We start from the raw sequence: 18586 nt of genomic DNA on the forward strand, positions 1-18586 counted from the left end.
CAAACAAAACTAATACTATAATGAAATCAATATATATACATATATTAAAGGGCGCATATAACACTAAAAATAAAATTAATATCTTGCAATGATAAAAATATCTCTTTAAAATAGTAGACTAATATTATTTTAAAGAAATGTACTTTAGTATCATTGCAATATATAATTTATTGTCCTTGCTTTCTAGTTCCTTGATAAATGCAAATAAAATAATAATTTTTTCTTAATATTAATTAATAGCATTATCTTCTCTTACAACATATTATATTAGGATATTGCATATAGAAATCTTACATTAAAACACTAAATTTGGCTGAATACATTTTTGTACATTATGTTAATCTTATATTAAAACAAAAAATAGCTTAATTGATCGACAGTTATTTTTTGCCTAAACTTTCTTACAAGTTTAGTTGTTTAATAATAGCAAATAATCAGATGGAAATTATATATATATTTGCTATATCTATTTTGTGTGTTATAACAGTTGAAAAATGTTTTATATAAAGAATATATTAATTCTGCACAAAATTGTCGTGCGCTAAAAATATTAAAGTAGAAAAGCCAAATTAACGCGAGCACGACGGACCGACGAGATATTTATCTAACGCACTTTTCGCAAGTAATTCCGACATAAATTTTTTGAACTTCATGTCCTGCGCGTCAATCGATGATTTTCTTTCTACTATAAGTTTGCGCTTCTTGGCGTGTAACTCATTCGTCTGTTGAAGAGTCTCGGCGTCAGCACTGATAATGTCAATGTGCGCTTTTCGTTTGCGATTTTCCAACGAATCAGGATTCTGAGTTTCTTCTCGCGCTCGGCTCAATTCGGTAGTTAAATCGACCATTTTCTGCTCCCATTCCTCAAGATGCTTCCGCATCTCGGCTAACTGCATGTTTTGATCGTGTATCTTCCTTACTTGTTTTTGCAATTTTAAATTTTGCATCCGCATCTGATAATCTTGCCTCTGCATTCTGAGCTTTATTCTATTCATTTGATTTCTCATAGACAGGAAAAATATGTTATTCTTTTTCAAACTATCGTTAACTTTCTTAAAAGTTTGGTTTAGCTTCTCCGGGCAGCTTGAGCTATAATTGTTGCAATGTGGCAGTGCAGAGTTATTTCTACTGGAGGAGATCATGATCCCGCTAGGTAAATCGTACGAATTTACAGTTCCGATCATGGATGTGCAAATATTGTGTTTTAAATCTGGCAAAATCTTTTCATCAAAATGCTCCATAGCCATACTGCTTATATCACGGAGCTCTTGAAGTATCTCATGTGCTCTAGGTGGTGTCTTTGTTTCTCGAATTAATCGAAGGACACGAAAAATTTCATCAATCACCTAAATGCATAATTACAATATATTTATTTAACAATCATAAATGTGAATAAGATGTATACAAAATTTACAAAATTAAAAATGTTTTTTTTTAATTATGCATGAGAAACATTCCAAATAAGTGCATATAAATATATATATGTATATATATATAATTTCTTTTTTTTTTATGTTAATATTTAATTTAGAATAAGCCTTTTAGATTTTGATGTATTGAATAATATATTTGTTTTTATGTTTTAAAAATTGGCAAGAGTGATTAGGCAGATTCCAAACTGATATTGAAAACTTTCAGTTTTAAGGTCACCAACTAAGAAGTAAAGTCTCAGTCTTTATGTATGCTTCATAAATACTGATAATATAAAAGCATTTATGAATAATATATAATGACTTAAGTGCAAGGATGTTCAATCTGTTATGCTAGAAACTTACATCTAAATCCATAGACATTGATAAAATTTTTTTAAATAATATATTGAAATATAATCAATTATTAAATATATTTTTTATAATTAATTTAAGGAGCAATATTTAAAATATTAATAACTTTTTAGCTGCTGTTGATTTATCAGAGGATACATTAATTTATTCATGAAATAAATACAATATGTATGTGTGAAGTAGAAAAGTAGTTAGAAAGTGTTATATTTTCAAATAATCAATATTTTAAGAATTCTTAAATTAATCAGACAGATAAAAACATTCTTCTGCTTATATAACATAAAAATATAAATATGAAAAATTTAAAAACTAAATCTTCAATATTTAAGAACTTTTTTTTATAGCATTAAGTAACAATGTATCTTTCAAATCTTCGTTTTTATGTGAAAAGAAATAGATTTAGTGTATTTTTATCAAAATCTTAAAGGCTTATTCCAATAAACTACATATATGTATATATTAACCAATTATCAGATTAATAATAAATAATTATTGCGATGGGTTTCATAAAGTAAAAATCAGTTACCTTTCCTGGAATAAAGCAACAAACGTTCAGATCCACATATTTAATGAAAGTCATTGATAGCATAGAGATTCTTGTTTCAATCGCTGTCAATATGTCACAATGACGTGCGAGAGGATGACTTCTTCTCTCAGATTCTCTCCTTGGTAATTTACTCTTGACTGCGCGAAGGCACTGTGCATGGTATTTTTCCATCAAATTAAAACCACGATTAAGTAACTTCTTGCAAATCCGATTGAATTGTCTACAAACCTATTCCAAAAAAAAAGGTATCATGAACACCAAAATATCAATATATGTTATATAAAAATATGCTTTGCGATTATAATATGAGCAAAAAGAGAATCCTTTCTGTATTATAAAAGGCAATCTTACAATCCTATATTTAGAAATCTCATCGTAAGTGAGGTTAGACAGAATCGCCTCCAAACAAACGTCAGGAAGATTTATCAATGTCAGCTGCATATTATCGACTAATTGTTGCATGACAGGATTAGACAAATGTCTCAATTGTTCATAATTGTCAACCATATCTATTTGCATTTCTTCTTCAATTCTATATGCAACGTAAAATCTTCTTCTTCTTTTAAACTCTTTCACTATTTTTCTTTACTCTACTATGCGACTTGACTCCAGATTTGTTGCTTTTGACCGTGGACGTCATATAACATTTGTAAAGTTGTCATCTTTTTTCGATATATGGCTAGGGAAAAAGAGCTAGACGAAGACTCTCTAGGAAATTTTTAAAATCGCGATTTTATGTTGTCATCTTTTTCTCGATCTTATGGCACAGTATATACAGTATATATAGTAGGGCAACTCGAAGTTAGACGAAGACTGTCTAGGGAATTTTTAAAATCGCGATTTATGTTGTCATCTTTTTCTCGATCTTATGGCACAGTATATACAGTATATATAGTAGGGCAACTCGAAATTAGACGAAGACTCTAGGGAATTTTTAAAATTGCGATTATGTTGTCATCTTTTTCTCAATCTTATGGCTTATGGCACAGTATATACAGTATATACAGTAGCGCAACTCGAAGCTAGACGACTTTCTAGGGAATTTTTAAAATCGCGATTTATGTTGTCATCTTTTTCTCGATCTTATGGCACAGTATATACAGTATATATAGTAGGGCAACTCGAAATTAGACGAAGACTCTAGGGAATTTTTAAAATTGCGATTATGTTGTCATCTTTTTCTCAATCTTATGGCTTATGGCACAGTATATACAGTATATACAGTAGCGCAACTCGAAGCTAGACGACGACTCTCTAGGGAATTTTTAAAATCGCGATTTATGTTGTCATCTTTTTCTCGATCTTATGGCTGGGGAAAAAGAGCTAGACGAAGACTATCTAGGGATTTTTTAAATCGCGATTTATGTTGTCATCTTTTTCTCGATCTTATGGCTGGGGAAAAAGAGCTAGACGAAGACTATCTAGGGATTTTTAAATCGCGATTTTATGTTGTCATCTTTTTCTCGATCTTATAGTTGGGGAAAAAGAGCTAGAAATGGTCTTCCTAAAATTTCGTGCTCTAATCTAACCTATATAAGGTCTGTTCGTTTCTACTTAACTATACATATATATATATATAGTTTAATCTATATAATTTTAATAATATATTTATTTGTAGTTTAATTGTTTATTTTATTTATTATTAATTATTTATTTAATTTATTATTAAAAATTATTATTAAAATAGCTGGAGCTGCTGTGCAAGATATTGTACAAGAATAGAGGATCCCTAGAGAATATCTATTTTGCCAATTCTTAATTGATCGTAATGAAGACATGAAGACATAATTTTATGAATTGTAAACATGAAGACAGACAAGCATGAGCTTCAAGCTCGGGTTCTTATTGCTGCTTGGTTGTATAGGATGTGTTTTGTTGTTCTTTGCATTCACGGAGAGACATTTACAAGTGCAGATTTCGAAGAAAACGAATCTAGTACACCCTCAAACAGTATACGATGTGATGGACAAACCATCAGGAGACACAAGAATTATAATCGAGCCATCTTGCAATGCTACTTACCTGATATGGATTGTCACGTCTTATGCTGGTGACCCTTCAGCCAGAAGTGCCCTACGACGAGCTTATACGGCTGAGGAATTACAAACTTTAGGGATTGAAAGAGTATTTCTACTTGGTACGTTAAATGATGATGCTAAGAAAAGGACACATGTGTCGCAGGAAGCATTACTGGACGAGTCGCGACGATTCGACGACATACTTCAAGGAGATTTCTTAGATACTTATAGAAATTTGACTCGCAAACATTTGATGGGTCTTCAATGGGCAATGAATAATTGTAAAGGCGTTAAATACATCATGAAGATGGACGACGATATAGTTGTAAATATATATGGCATATTAGAAAAGTTACACTTGGGTGTAATAGAGAAAGATTCCTTAGCTGGTTACAGCCTGAAGAATATGGTTCCTGTTCGAGAGCCAGCCAATAAATGGTACGTGAGCAAAATGGAATATGCAGGTAATATTTATCCTGATTTCGTCTCTGGTTGGCTGTATATTACAAGTCCACAAGTGGCAACTCGGTTGCTCAATTATGCCGAATTTTCCCATAAATACTTTTGGATAGACGATGTATTTGTAACAGGTATTTTGAGAAAAGTTCTAAACATAAAGATGCAAGATATCAATAAGATATATACGACAGATTATAGATACTTAGAATGTTGTATGAAGGGAAGAATGAATCTGTTAAAATGCGAATTTCTAATTGGCCCCAATGGCGGTGATGCCGAGTTGCAAGTGAGATTCAAGGACTTTGCGAAATTTTGTCATGCAAACTGTTCCATTCGTGACAAAAATAATCTTGTTAGCAAAACTTGTATAGTTGCATATAAAGAACCACAACTGCACAAAGGTGCTGTTCAAATAAATCCCATTAAAATTTTATGAAGGAATAAGGATATATATAAACTAATGAGATTAAAAATATATATAGTATTTCCTTGTTTGTGAAAAATTGTTGCTTTAAAACAGACTCATTCTCCCCAGTTTCTTGAACTTTATTTAACGTTACAAATGTGTTTTGAATTGTTTAATTGATTGATTAGGATAAAAAGGGCCAAAATTATTTCACAACAGAAAGTGTGACAAATTATAAAAGCAACAAGGAACTATTGTTTAAGATTAATTAAAGAGAATATATTTTCTATTTATTATACATATATATATTATCTTTATAAAATAAGAAGTATTTATTAAAGAGAATATTTTCTGTCTATTATATTGTATACAAAATTTGTACAATATTATACATTTTTTATCATTATAAAGTTATACAGTTGTGTCTCTTATTTTTTACCTATTTTTTTATGTATCAATAATTCTAATATAACAGTTGCTATCACAGTTCTATATATGTTATAGAATAAGATACATGTTCTATAACATATGATATAACATATGACATTATGATATATATTCTCTCTAGTTTACAATATGTTAGATATGCAATTGACACAAATCATAATGTCAGTATTTTTAGCGCGGAGAGAAAAGAACTTTTAATAACATTCATAAATCTTTAAAATAAAATTTGGTTGTCATAAGTTCTTGTCCTTCAATTATAAAAAAAAAATTAAAATTTGATATGCTTGTTGAATTACTAAATCATCGTCAAAAAAAAAGATTAAAGAAAAAAATTATACTTTTATAGTTTATCGATTTATATCTAGGGTGTTGACTCTTGAAAAAGTGAGAATTTCAGCATTTGGCTCGAAAATCAGAACTATGCAAGAAAAACCATTGCCAGAAAAATGCAAACTAAAATGAATCATGTGACAAGAGTTGAAAAAAATCGACCAAGGAGTCGAAGTTGGCACACCTTGGCTATATTAGAAATAATTATTGAGAATTATTTCTTTATAGTTTTCGTAAATTAAATTTATAGTTTTCGTAAATTAAAGTGTGTATAAACTTGCGATTTTGCTTTGAAAGACTGACAATGCATATGGCATTTCTCATCTTTCTTTAGTATAATATCAACTTAGTTCTTGCAACTATAGTATAGTAAAAGAAAAAGACTATATAAATAATATAAATACAAATTCAAGACTAGTTCATTAGCTATCTTGAGAATTTGTATTTATAAATTATTGATATTCATAAATAATCATTTTAAAAATTGAAACTTTTTGTATGAGAATTTTAAAAAATGATATACAAAAAAGGTATTTTTTAAAGCACAGATTTCTTTCTTGGTAACTGAAAAGTAGCGCCTATGCATAAATGATCGCTACCTACTACGAAATTTGGTATATTTGGTAACGCGGCGCATTGGCTTACTGTAGGTAGGGCATACTTCTCCATAGGTTGGATGTTGCTGTAAAATATATAGTCGACCGTGATCCATTCATCTTGATGCGTTGATGCTTCCTTCTCACCATGTGCGCCAGTATGCCTATAAACGCTGCGCATGTTGAAAGGATGCGTTAGAGTGCCAGATGAAAATCTCACAGAATAGCCTCGCACTATTTCGACGATCTGCATACGGCCAGTAGTAACGTTGACATTGTTTTGTTGTAGCACATTTACGTTACAAGGCGTCGACGTATTCTCGTCTTGTTTTTGAACAGGTAATTCGCTGTTTTCCAGCTAGGCAGAAACATAAATAATTAAAAAGATAACTCACAATACAGGATATTTACGAAATACTTGGACAAACTTCTGGGACTTATTCCTCAGATCAAAATGAAGAAAAAAGTTTATAAATATTTATAGTAAAAAATAATGGTTGCAAAATTATAGTAAAACAAAGTTTATGTTAACATTATTATTAAATAATTATAAGTTCAGAAATTTGTCCAAGTATAATGTATATCTTGTATATAAAATAAATAAAATAATATTTTTAGAGATAAAAATAAAAATTTAATTTTGTGTACGAATAAAAAAATTAAAACACATTAAAATAGACATTTGATTTGGAAAAAATTAAATTTAAAAGTTTATTCTTGCATAGGAAATTAAATACGTACCATGACTCTACCAGTACCTTCCCTTCGCAATCTCTGAGTCAAGATATTAAAATGCTGACAATTATCAGTAATGCATAATCGTGATGGTATCAGAGAGTTGGATAGAGAATTGTATTGAGAAGGTTCCAAGTTCCGTCCTTTGCCATAATACTCAAACGAACCTTCCGTTAGAAACTTGTAAACGCCTGTAAATGGTTCCAAGTTGAAGTCGCCCGTCAATATAATCGGTAAGTATTTCGGGCCCGTTCTGTAAAGTTATAAATGTACATATAAAGACTACTCGACATTCGCCACTTGAATAAACATATCAAAGCGCACACTTACATCGTATTCTCAATAAATGCAATTCGTTCTATTTCTGCTAACAAAAGTTGTGTTTGCGCTAATCGCACGTCGTTACGTCTCGGATTATATAACAAATGAGTGGTCGCGATCACGACTTGCGTTTCTGGGCTGTCTCTGAGGGACAATTTAGCGATTATTCCAACATTGTCTCTATTTAAAAGCTCGATGCCTGATTGATATAACTCCACCTTCGCGTAATCTAGTAAAACGAATTGATTGGAGCGATATAACAAGAGTAAACCATCCTTCTTATCGTTGGTTCTCTTTTTATACAGATATTCATATCCAAGTTGTTTGAACGGAGTTACAAAATCTAGCAGATGATCCTCCTGCACCTCCTGAAGGCATATTACCTGGAATATTTGACAGAGATCACATACAATATTCTTATTATAAATTTAACAGAATTAAATACAGAAAAATATGTTCATACATTTGCATCTGCTTCGCGTATCTCCTGTATCACCAGAGGCTTTCGAGTCTTCCAATTTAAAGCTTTTTTATTATGGTCCTGGTACAAATACGAATGATCTTCCAACAAGTTTTGCGCGAGGATATTAAAGGATAAAAGTCTCAAAATAAAAAAATCATCCATATTGCTGGTCAATCTATCTGAAAATGTTTAAAAAATTTTATTCTTCCAACAATTAACAAACAATAATATGTATATCCCTTTACATATCTCTTTCAAATTTTACAATTTGAAAAAGAAAAGTATCTTTACCTTTTCCAACTCGTATCCACTTTCTCATAGACTTATACCTTTCTTTATCAATATAATTTCCATGTTTTGTATCTGCTGCACATACATTAGCACTGTGTGTTACATCTGTGAATGCTCCAGGTTGACAATAAATTAAATTATTTGAAGCTGTGTGAAAAGGTACATCACACATCGTGGTGATATTATTTTGAGCATAACACGTACCAAGATAAGATTCCATCTTGGCTTTTGTACACTTTTGATGAGATGCAGGATTATCCATAGAAATAGCAAGATCAAGATAATCGGAAACTAAAGCTTCCGGAAATGGATTCAGATGTCGATTTTCCAGGGAGAATCGTTGCCAAATAGGTTCAACCATATAAAATATCTGAGGAAAAATTATACAATAAATAATTAGAAATGATACAATGTATACAATGAAATATTAAAGAAAATGTGATGCATGAAAAAAGATATATGCAAAATAATCAAATGTTATTTAATAAAACTAAATCGTTCTTTAAAAAAAATTTCTTTTAATTAATTAATTAATTAAATTTAAATTGATATTTTAGTTTTTAGTAAATGTTTAGTTTGACCCATTAACCTTAAATCTTGATAAAAATATACTCATTTAAAATATTTTTACATGCGTAGAATGCGTAGAAAAGAATTCTTATCTCCAACTTAAACCTAATTTTAATTATTACATAAATAAATATTTTATATTACATATAAGCTGTGTTCTAAAATTCACTCCCAAGTACTGCAAATCTATAATATATGTTATATGAATTATAGATTTTCTAGCCTGCACACAATAGAGAAAATATTAAATAAGAATAAATATTGAATATATAATAATCTTTTCCCATTTCTCTAATTATTAAAAAAACAGTTTAAGAAAATCTTTAACTCTAGAGCAGCGTTTATTAATTTGTAAAATATTTATTTAAACTTTAAGAAATTTTGTTTTACAATAGTCTAAAGTCTAAAAAGGTAGAAAATACTTTTTAGATGTTCAAAAAATTAAGTATATTTTTTAAATTCTCTCTTGAAAATTATTTTGTTTCTTTTTTTTTGTAAATTTAATGGTATTTAAAAAAAAACAAATTATTTATTATTATGAATAATATAAATAATTTTCTTCATGCTTATCATTCTCCACTATTATTATAATATTTGTATTCTCTATAATTTTTTATTTACATTCTTAACATATCTAGATTTCATGTACTCGTAATCGGTCTGCATATGATGTACGAGTTACTTAATTAATTTTTACTTTCCAAACTTGTCTTTTTTAATACAAAAAAAAAAATACATCGAATGTATGTTTTATCAAGATCCAAAAGTATCAAACTAAACGTTCATCAATTTTTCTCGAAACAAAACCGTAAAATTTCGTATGACATTCCTAACCTATAAAGTGTCATATTTAGCGCTTAATTATTTTTTATAATAGTGTCGATTCCAAACTTGTCTTCTTAACACAAAAATATATCGAATGCGCGTATCTTTCGTCAAGATTTATCAAAGCTGACCTGGTCAAACTAGCATTTTTCAATTTCTTCTCGAAACAAGATCACACCGATCATCCGCTAACCCAACGAAGAATTATACACGTATTAGCAAATATGACGTAAATAAATCGTCATTCGCGGAAGATTCGAAACAATCGACGATGCATAAAAGCGGACACTTTGGCGGAGCGAAATACGTCAAGATACATTGCTATACCTTTCGTGATTGAAGGGACTTAGCTGTCCGCAGGTTACATGTTACGTTCAATAAAGATGCTGTGAGCTTCAGCAGCCGTGTCTTCCCCGAGGACACGCACATTTATCACATCTATCAACCTTCGCGCAATCGACAGTTTTACTTCGTAACACGCACTACCGCAATTTATAAGATCTCGATCCTAATTTAGGATCTGCGCGATCGTATCGCGAGCATCACTTGATCGCGTATCGAGTCATGTTCTCGCGTAGAAAAAAACCAACGAGGAATAATCCCGACTGAATGCATGCTGGATACATGTATGTGCCGAGCGACCCCGAAGAACAAGTAATAAATAATAAAATGTTGCTCGTTTGACTCGGTTTGACTCTCTCGTTTCGCGCCGTAGATCGATGATCTATTGTGAGACCGACGATAAAAGATTTGCAAATGCTGGACCGCGAGGGTCGCGACTGCCTCGTTTGAGATCAGCGTTGACCCTGATCAATCGAGTTTTATCTCTCTGTTTGTATGCACAGTTGTAAAACAGAACGAGAATCTCAGAGGGGGACATATACAGGGTGTTTACTTGGACAAACTTCGTATTCCTCGCATCAAAATATAAAGAAAATCGTTTACACGCATTATTTGAGATAAAAATTAATTTGATGAAAATTGTGCGTTGTATATATCATGAAAATTATTGACAATGAAAAGAATATGTAGATTATATATTATAAAATATTTTTAAACCATTGGACGTCTTTTTAATAATAAGAGACTCTCTGTTATAATTTTTGGAATCGATTTTTTCTTAATAAAAACGGAAAATTCTTTTGTTGAGAAAAATTATGTTCTGCAAGTTTCTAATTTTGTTCATTATATATTATTTTTATGACTATAATATAAGCCTCAATTTAAAATTCCATTAAACTCCATTTGAATCTACCCAGCGAGAAATGATTGGTCGAATCGACGTCAATTCAACATCAATTCGACCAAATCGACATCGATTCGACCACCATTTCTCACTGGGTAATTAAAGAATATATATTATAGTTTTATTAACCATTTAACTCCAGAAAATTTAGTTTATAAGTTTATTTTTAGCTTTTTTTTCTCAATTGCTCACACATAATATAGAAATTATTAATATTTTTATTTAAAAAAATCATCTTCTAACTGACCAGAGAATCTGTTATTAAAAAATTCAATAATTTTAAGACATCCTGTATAGAAGTGAGTAAAAACCTAGATATTAGAAAAGAGAGAAAAGCAATTTAATTAGTAAATTATTTATGTATTCAATTTTTACTGTATTTTGTTATAAAACTTAACAAATTATAGATTATGTAAAAACTGAATTTTATAATTTTTAAGTTTCTAAATTTTTTAGAAGTTGACTAAATATTTTAAGATTTACAATTAGTAAAAACTGACCTTTGGTTTTAACAATTTTATCTCTAGGAAGTGAAATATCTCTTAAAACAATAAGGCCCGATTGCATCAACGTTATTTTGGTTTTAAGCGAGACTTAAATATGTGTTTGTCTTTATTTATTGAGAAAGAGAAAGATAAAGATAAATACATATTTAAGTCTCGCTTAAAGCCAAAATAATGTTGGTGCAATCGGGCCTAAGTCTTTATTTTTTTTTTTTTTAAGTTAAAAGAGCACAGCTTAAATTGCTAATATGCTGCAATAGTTTTTACAATTATTTACTGCGTTCTATTATTGGCTAGAAGAAAATAAAAGATCATTGATGAAACACACATGTAGCATAATGACATAATATTACATGCTATATTTTATTAAAATTAAGTCGAAAGAGTAATGAGAGTTTTATGGTTTTGAGATGCATATCATATGATGACAATAATTTTTTTTACTTATAGATGGAAGCATGAAAAAGATGTGAAGATTTTTTAAATGATTTTTTATGGTAAAATTCTATAGAATAATTCTCTTAGAAAAATTCTTAGAAAAAATATTATGGTACATATGTATTCCAAAAAATTAATAAGTCCTGAGATATACCTGAGATATATGATATATCTGAGATACGATGGATTTCTCGCTCGTGGCTTCGTGGATCCAGCATTCGACTATGAACGATACGTGTGCGTGTGCCGCGGTGTCTTTTCATCCATCCTTTTTACTGTGAAGAAAAAGAGGATGCGTCTCTCTTATATATATCGGCTCTATGAATAAGGCATTATTTCTATTTATCGCGATAGGTGAGAGCATAGTTCACGCACACGCGTAACATCTTCAACAAATTGTTGGTATTTACAATAAAGAATAATGAATGCGTATTCTCGATGCTCGTTGATAAGATATACCGCTGAGAAATCTCCTTTTTTCTTTCTTTTCTTTCTGTAGACGCATTTTCGTTTACTTCCAAATAATTGATGATGAGAAATAATTTATCTATCAACAAAAAAAAACATATGGAATATAAAGAAATATGTGAACATATTTTAGATATATTCTTTATATTTGTTAATATATGTGAACTTTTTTCCTGGATAAATTTTGATTAATCATGATTAGTCATAAGATCTATTTTTATGGAAATGTAAAACGAGATATGTATCTTTATGCATAGATAACATAAAAAGAGTTTTTGACGTATTTTACTAATCTATACATATTTTATTAATCCCTATTATCGAATATGAATAGTCACATTTAAATAAACTTATTTATTTCGATGTATATTTTACAAAAGGAAAAAACTCATATGGTTTCTGATATCATAATTTATAGTATGTGATCAATAAGAGACAAAAAACCTAAATTAAAAGTTGAAATATGAAAGGAGATAAATATTGTTTATGTAGCGATATGTTCGCTTTATTTAAAAACAGCATTTTAAAGGCACTATGTACATATATACACACACATATATGCATAGATTTGTATCTCCATTTTTATAATATGCAGACTAATATATAAAATGTTAGGGATCATATAGACTATTTAACAATTTATTATACATATATGATTCGTTGCATCGCGCTGTATATATTACAATCAATACCAAAATTATAAACGCGATATTTTAGAACAATGAAGAATCTTATAACATTGCAAAATAATGATACATCTACAAATCAAACATTTTATATACATCATTGACATATTTTAATAAGTAGATATTAACATCTTAATTCTATTTGTACTAAGTTTGTGTTGATGATACTTGTAATTTGTATGTATTGATATATGTCAAAAAGTACTTTTTTTTATTTTATTAGTCAAAAGTTTTGTAGCAAATATCGTCGCAAGAACAACTCGTAATTTCGCAATTTTCTGCAATTCATCACATTTTTTAATTAATTTTATGAATGATTTTATCTCGCAAATTAATTTTATCTCGTGTGATTTATATTATGAATATGTTAACCTTCTAGAGAAAGTATTAAGAACTGAATACAATATATTAATATAAAATTATTGAAATGTATATTGTGTAAATATATATCCAAAAATAAAGTTGTTAAAAATACTTTGATAACACAAATACGATATGTCTTCTATTTGTTAGGTAATAAGATACATTTTAGAAATTTAAAAAATATATTATATACATTTAAAACCTAAAAATATATATTAAATACTGCTTTTTTCATGTCATAGGAGTGATATCAAGATAGATTGTACGACTATAATATTAGGCAATTGTGCAGTGAATGTCGATAATTATCAAATATTTCTCCAAAAATCTAAAATTTCTACACAAAAAATTTGACATCTTACCAATTGTTTCTTCTTACCAACATGTTCTTTTTACCTTAAGTGCATATTCTTCCATTTTGTCTTTTGTATAAATGTAGAATAAAATTCATCCAACAACACACTAATAAATCAGAGCCCATTTTGGAGAACATTAAACGCGGCTCCTAACGCCCAACTTAATTCGTGGCCATTGATCTTCTTGTAAAGCTGCGGAAGTTAAAAATATTTTGTTAGCTTTTAAAATATTATCAAATGATTAAAATAATATATACAGGATGTCTATTCAAATCTTGTAAAAAAAAAAAGATCTTCCAAGTATTTTTAAAATTCCAAATAAGAAAATTTGTAGATTCTCAGCTTTTCAAAATAAGTTTCTTTATTGTATGCGCTTTCTAATATTTTCTATTCATATAATTGCAAAAAAAGTTACCAAGAATGCAGTTTTTCTAGCAATTAACATTGATTTATTAATCGTAAAATTAATTTGGACAATAACAAAGTACAATATATCATTATATCTAAATGCTAAAAATATATGCAAAAATATAAAATAAAAATATAAAACAAAAATTTATTATGAACGTCTTAAGAAGTACTTTATTAAATATTATTAAAAAATTGAACAATTGTCTAAAAAACTTATGTAAGACTTTGATACTAAACAGAAATCAGTAAAAAAATCATGAGATTTTTAAAAAAACTTAAATATTGCAAAAATAGGTTAGACATATGTTTATTAAGTGCTAAATAAGAATAAAATTATTAGACACAATTTTTGAAAAAATTCCCTGAATCTCAATAAGATTTCATGAGAATGCCCGGATTTTTTTGGAGTAGATACCTGTCTAACAGAATATATGAATTTTATTATACTTACATATAATTTAGTCGATGGTTCCAAGCCAAATCCATCTTTCAGCAAAACATAAATAAATGTCAGATCTAAACACATGAATGGCTGATCCGTGTTAGGATAGTCACATATTTCCACGGCTTGCTTCAAAAATACACTTAATTCAACAATTCCACCCAGAAATGGATCTATTAGTGCTACCTGAAAAATCAATGTATGTATGTTTATATCATGACTTATGAAAAAAAGTTGAGATATCTTATTTAATATATTATTCTTATAACTAAGAGAATATTTATACTTAATTTCTGGTTTGAAACTTTACCTCTGTTGCGCGTTCGAAGTAATACGAAAATGCATATATTTCATGATCTTTTAAACCTATTGGTTTGTTTGTCAGAGTATTCACATATTTCTCGATGATCTTCAAACATTTCGAAAAGTGTACGATTGGTTTATTTTCGTCTCCACCGGCGAAGTTTTGAGTTTTCACTAATTTGTACGTGCCATTTATCGGACCTTTTACGATATAATCACGTCCACCGTACGACCATTCAGTGGATATGATCGGATTGATGCACTCGGAACGTATCTCTATAGGGGTCTTAGGGTCTGCAGTCTCCAGATTCATGTCATAAGTTAATATCGCTTTTCTGGCAGCCATTAAACCCATGCCTAAGTAACTGTGCGTGTATAAGCTCATGTTATGATTTAATACATTGATGGAATAAACGTGTTTCTCCAATTGCTTCACTTGAGCGTTATTTGGCTGAAATGTGACCTGCGTCGAGCCTCCGCCAAGATCTAACGCAGCCACAGTTTGAGAACTGACAGAGTTGAAACGATCAAGTAAAAAATTGACGGTGAACCAAGAGAAGATTCCCTCATCTGTGCCTTCCATTATGGAAATAGAACTCTTTGCTGTCTGAAATCCGGACGTGTGAAACAGCTTTCTGCACTCCTCCAGTATGTCATTGGCTTTATGCTCGGATAATAATCTCAATCCTGCTGTGGCCTTCATAGTCAATAATGTACGAGACCATTCAGATTGTGGAATAACAGTCTTTGCTTTGTTCAAAAGCGTGGTCAAAGATTTTGCAGCATCTTTGGGATTGTCCGCGAACGAGCTCAGACCAGGCTTTATTTCGCTAAACAGTTCATTGTCCAGGATTAAATTACCATTGAGAAACGATTCGTGAAAACTGAAAGCCAATACACGACTACCGGTAGATCCAGCGTCGATAACAACAACAAAGAATGGTTTTTGTAAATTAAATGAGAATGCTAATGTATCGATAGCTTTGCTACCTATTTTTATAGGTTTCAAATCATTCGCTATGGCTACGTAACCTAAGAACAATGTACCAAGCAGTACAAGCATGGTAAAATATTTTCTTCCTAGCTGATTAGCTGTTTTCTTCTGGTGGGATGCCAATTCATTATTGTGCTCTTTATTTTCATTTCTCAGCTGAAAATATAAAACAACAGTGTTACAAGAAAGTCTGAATTAATGAATAACAATATTCAATGCATCACAAATACAAATTTGTACACATTTGTACATACATCACACATAATACTATGCAAATAGAAATAGTAAAAAAATTCTGCAATTATTTTCAGGATACTACAAAAATTATAGAAACAATTGTACAAAATAGTTATGAATAAAAGGCTATAAATGTAATAAAATATTTGTCTATCAAGCAATTCCAATTTTTTCTGGAGAAAAAAGAATGAAGAAAATTTTTTCTTTTCTATCAAATTAAAGCGACATAGTATATATTATATTGGCAAAGATAAAATATTTTTAATCAACTTTAACCTCGCTAAAGAAGCGACAACACACTCTCTCTCTCTCTCTCTCTCTCTCTCTCTCTCTCTCTCTCTCTCTCTCTCTCTCTCTCTCTCTCTCTCTCTCTCTCTCTCTCTCTCTCTCTCTCTCTCTCTCTCTCTCTCTCTCTCTCTCTCTCTCTCTCTCTCTCTCTCTCTCTCTCTCTCTCTCTCTCTCTCGATGCGGAGTTTCTTCTCGATTATTTATATCTATACTCACTAACGTATATTGCATTTAAGACACGACCCAAGCGCAACTATCTGCCTGTGACAGATTGATCATGAAAAAAAAAATCGCAAATTTTCTCTTTATTTGACAAGCGCAACGACAAAAGCATCAGCGCACCGCGTCACATCGCGCGTCGCGCGTGATTTGATGGTGCAATTAAGCATTCTCATATATATCTTCTTTTTCTTTGTAGATTTCCAGTCTCTAGAATGCAAATGCAATACCACGAGCACTGAGCACCGCACCGACCACGAGGTTTCTCATATGTTGAATGAGCGATCACATGATAAGGCCGTATTACACTACAGGTTGTGATGAAAGTTAGTTGTCAAATTAGCATTGCAGGTTAGTTTGCTCCAATCCGTCAACTGTCAAGGCCAGAGCACAGACTTTTGCATAAAGGCTGGATTATAGAGGCCGTAAACTTTTTCTGTAACCGTAAATTTAAGGATTCAACCAATCACGTTGCCGAATCAAGCAACGCGATTGGTTGAATCCTTAAATTTACGGTTACGGAAAAAGTTTACGGTCTCTATAAACCAGCCTTAACGCATAACGCATATGCATAAGAAATTTGATTGGTCCATAAACGTATGCATAAGAAATTCAACCAATCGAATTTGATGCATATGCGTTAAGGTGCCTTTTCATGCTGACGCTCGACGCTCATTTTTAGCGGCAAAAGACGTCACGTGACCAAAATTGACGAATTGATATCTTTATTTTTGGTCACGTGACGTCTTTTGACGCTAAAAATGAGCGTCGAGCGTCAGCATGAAAAGGCACCTTTCAAAAGACGTCACGTTACCAAAAATAAAGATACCAATTCGTCAATTTTGGTCACGTGACGTCTTTTGCCGCTAAAAATGAGCGTCGAGCGTCAGCATGAAAAGGCACCTTTATGCAAAAGTTTCTGCTCGGGCCTTCAACCGTAAAGGCCGGAACACAGCTTGCATAACGCATAGTGCATAATGCATAAAGAGATCAACCAATCAGTCCTTCATTCTTATCCCCAGGATAGAAATGAAGGACTCTGATTGGTTGATTTTTTTATGCGTTAAGCCTAGTCTACAATGGCAGTAAGCAGTATAGAGTAAGCAGTAAGCAGTATGAAATGGGAATTGCCCATTTCGTTACTCCCGGTCTTTACATCCACTAAAAACAGTATACAATGGCAATAACAAGGCTGTAGGAATAGAGAGTATACCGTTTTTAATGGATGTAAAGACTGGGAGTAACGAAATGGGCAATTCCCATTTCATACTGCTTACTGCTTACTCTATACTGCTTACTGCCATTGTAGACTAGGCTTAATAGCCTGTGCTCCGGCCCTAAATATAAAATCGATCATAGTGTAATACGGCCTTTATGCGAAAAAGCATGTTCGAAACGATCTTGATAACGATTCATGCGAAATGTTTGTGCTTTGCACGTTTCCGTATTACATTATACATACGTATGGTTATGATAATTAACAAGATGACATCTCGGTGAAGCTATGCTTTGTACCTGCACGTAACATGCGACGAATGAACCTTGATAAATTTTGGTCAGGCTATTGATATGTAAATATGTACCTTTCGGTGTCTCACATTCATGTTTCGATTCGGACGAACACGACGACGAAGTGGATCGAGGTCTTCCTTTTCTTCCAACCTTTTATTGGCACCGGATGAATGGCGTCAATATTTTGCGAATGATCGAGATAAATAATGGAAAAGAAGCACGCGGAGAGTCGGAAGAGACATTCACATCGCACGATGGCGAACTGCCGTAATGGAATGGATTTAGCTCGTCACTACTTATAAGTTTATGTTCCGTGAAGACGATACGA

General features: G+C 31.0%; 4 protein-coding genes across 11 annotated transcripts; 1 reads left to right on the forward strand and 3 right to left on the reverse strand.

Annotated features, from left to right (window-relative positions):
* Positions 1-193: 193 nt before the first annotated feature.
* Pall (F-box protein pallbearer) lies at positions 194-2963 on the reverse strand. The gene is made up of 3 exons (XM_083039207.1): positions 2683-2963; positions 2311-2559; positions 194-1346 (listed from the first exon to the last, which is right to left on the reverse strand). Exons 1-3 carry the CDS (start codon positions 2848-2850, stop codon positions 570-572), a joined length of 1194 nt encoding a protein of 397 aa, XP_082895333.1. The 5' UTR covers positions 2851-2963; the 3' UTR covers positions 194-569.
* Positions 2964-3801: 838 nt separating this feature from the next.
* Positions 3802-5550, forward strand: LOC145935776 (beta-1,3-galactosyltransferase 5). Its single transcript, XM_083037370.1, has 2 exons — positions 3802-3869; positions 4019-5550. The coding sequence occupies exon 2, from the start codon at positions 4153-4155 to the stop codon at positions 5242-5244; it is 1092 nt and encodes a 363-aa protein (XP_082893496.1). The 5' UTR covers positions 3802-3869; positions 4019-4152; the 3' UTR covers positions 5245-5550.
* A 48-nt stretch (positions 5551-5598) lies between these two features.
* Positions 5599-12489, reverse strand: Angel (protein angel). 7 transcript variants are annotated; one of them, XM_083037363.1, is made up of 7 exons: positions 12355-12489; positions 12134-12254; positions 8398-8767; positions 8107-8285; positions 7653-8026; positions 7329-7575; positions 5599-6945 (listed from the first exon to the last, which is right to left on the reverse strand). In XM_083037363.1, the coding sequence occupies exons 3-7, from the start codon at positions 8756-8758 to the stop codon at positions 6529-6531; spliced, it is 1578 nt and encodes a 525-aa protein (XP_082893489.1). In that variant the 5' UTR covers positions 8759-8767; positions 12134-12254; positions 12355-12489; the 3' UTR covers positions 5599-6528. The 7 variants fall into 7 exon arrangements, with proteins under 7 accessions (XP_082893489.1, XP_082893487.1, XP_082893486.1 ...); XM_083037361.1 differs by lacking the exons at positions 12134-12254; positions 12355-12489 and adding an exon at positions 10120-10733 and having other exon boundaries at positions 8398-8502; positions 8602-8767; XM_083037360.1 differs by lacking the exons at positions 12134-12254; positions 12355-12489 and adding an exon at positions 10120-10733 and having other exon boundaries at positions 8398-8511; positions 8602-8767.
* Positions 12490-12925: 436 nt separating this feature from the next.
* Positions 12926-18470, reverse strand: LOC145935775 (ectonucleoside triphosphate diphosphohydrolase 5-like). 2 transcript variants are annotated; one of them, XM_083037367.1, is made up of 4 exons: positions 18330-18470; positions 15016-16158; positions 14715-14891; positions 12926-14044 (listed from the first exon to the last, which is right to left on the reverse strand). In XM_083037367.1, the coding sequence occupies exons 1-4, from the start codon at positions 18348-18350 to the stop codon at positions 13967-13969; spliced, it is 1419 nt and encodes a 472-aa protein (XP_082893493.1). In that variant the 5' UTR covers positions 18351-18470; the 3' UTR covers positions 12926-13966. The 2 variants fall into 2 exon arrangements, with proteins under 2 accessions (XP_082893493.1, XP_082893494.1); XM_083037368.1 differs by lacking the exon at positions 18330-18470 and adding an exon at positions 16744-17159.
* Positions 18471-18586: the final 116 nt, after the last annotated feature.

This window comes from Prenolepis imparis, unplaced genomic scaffold (assembly GCF_030444845.1).
Source record: "Prenolepis imparis isolate NDT839.2.m4 unplaced genomic scaffold, iyPreImpa1.0 SCAF_5, whole genome shotgun sequence".
Taxonomy (NCBI): Eukaryota; Metazoa; Arthropoda; class Insecta; order Hymenoptera; family Formicidae; genus Prenolepis; species Prenolepis imparis.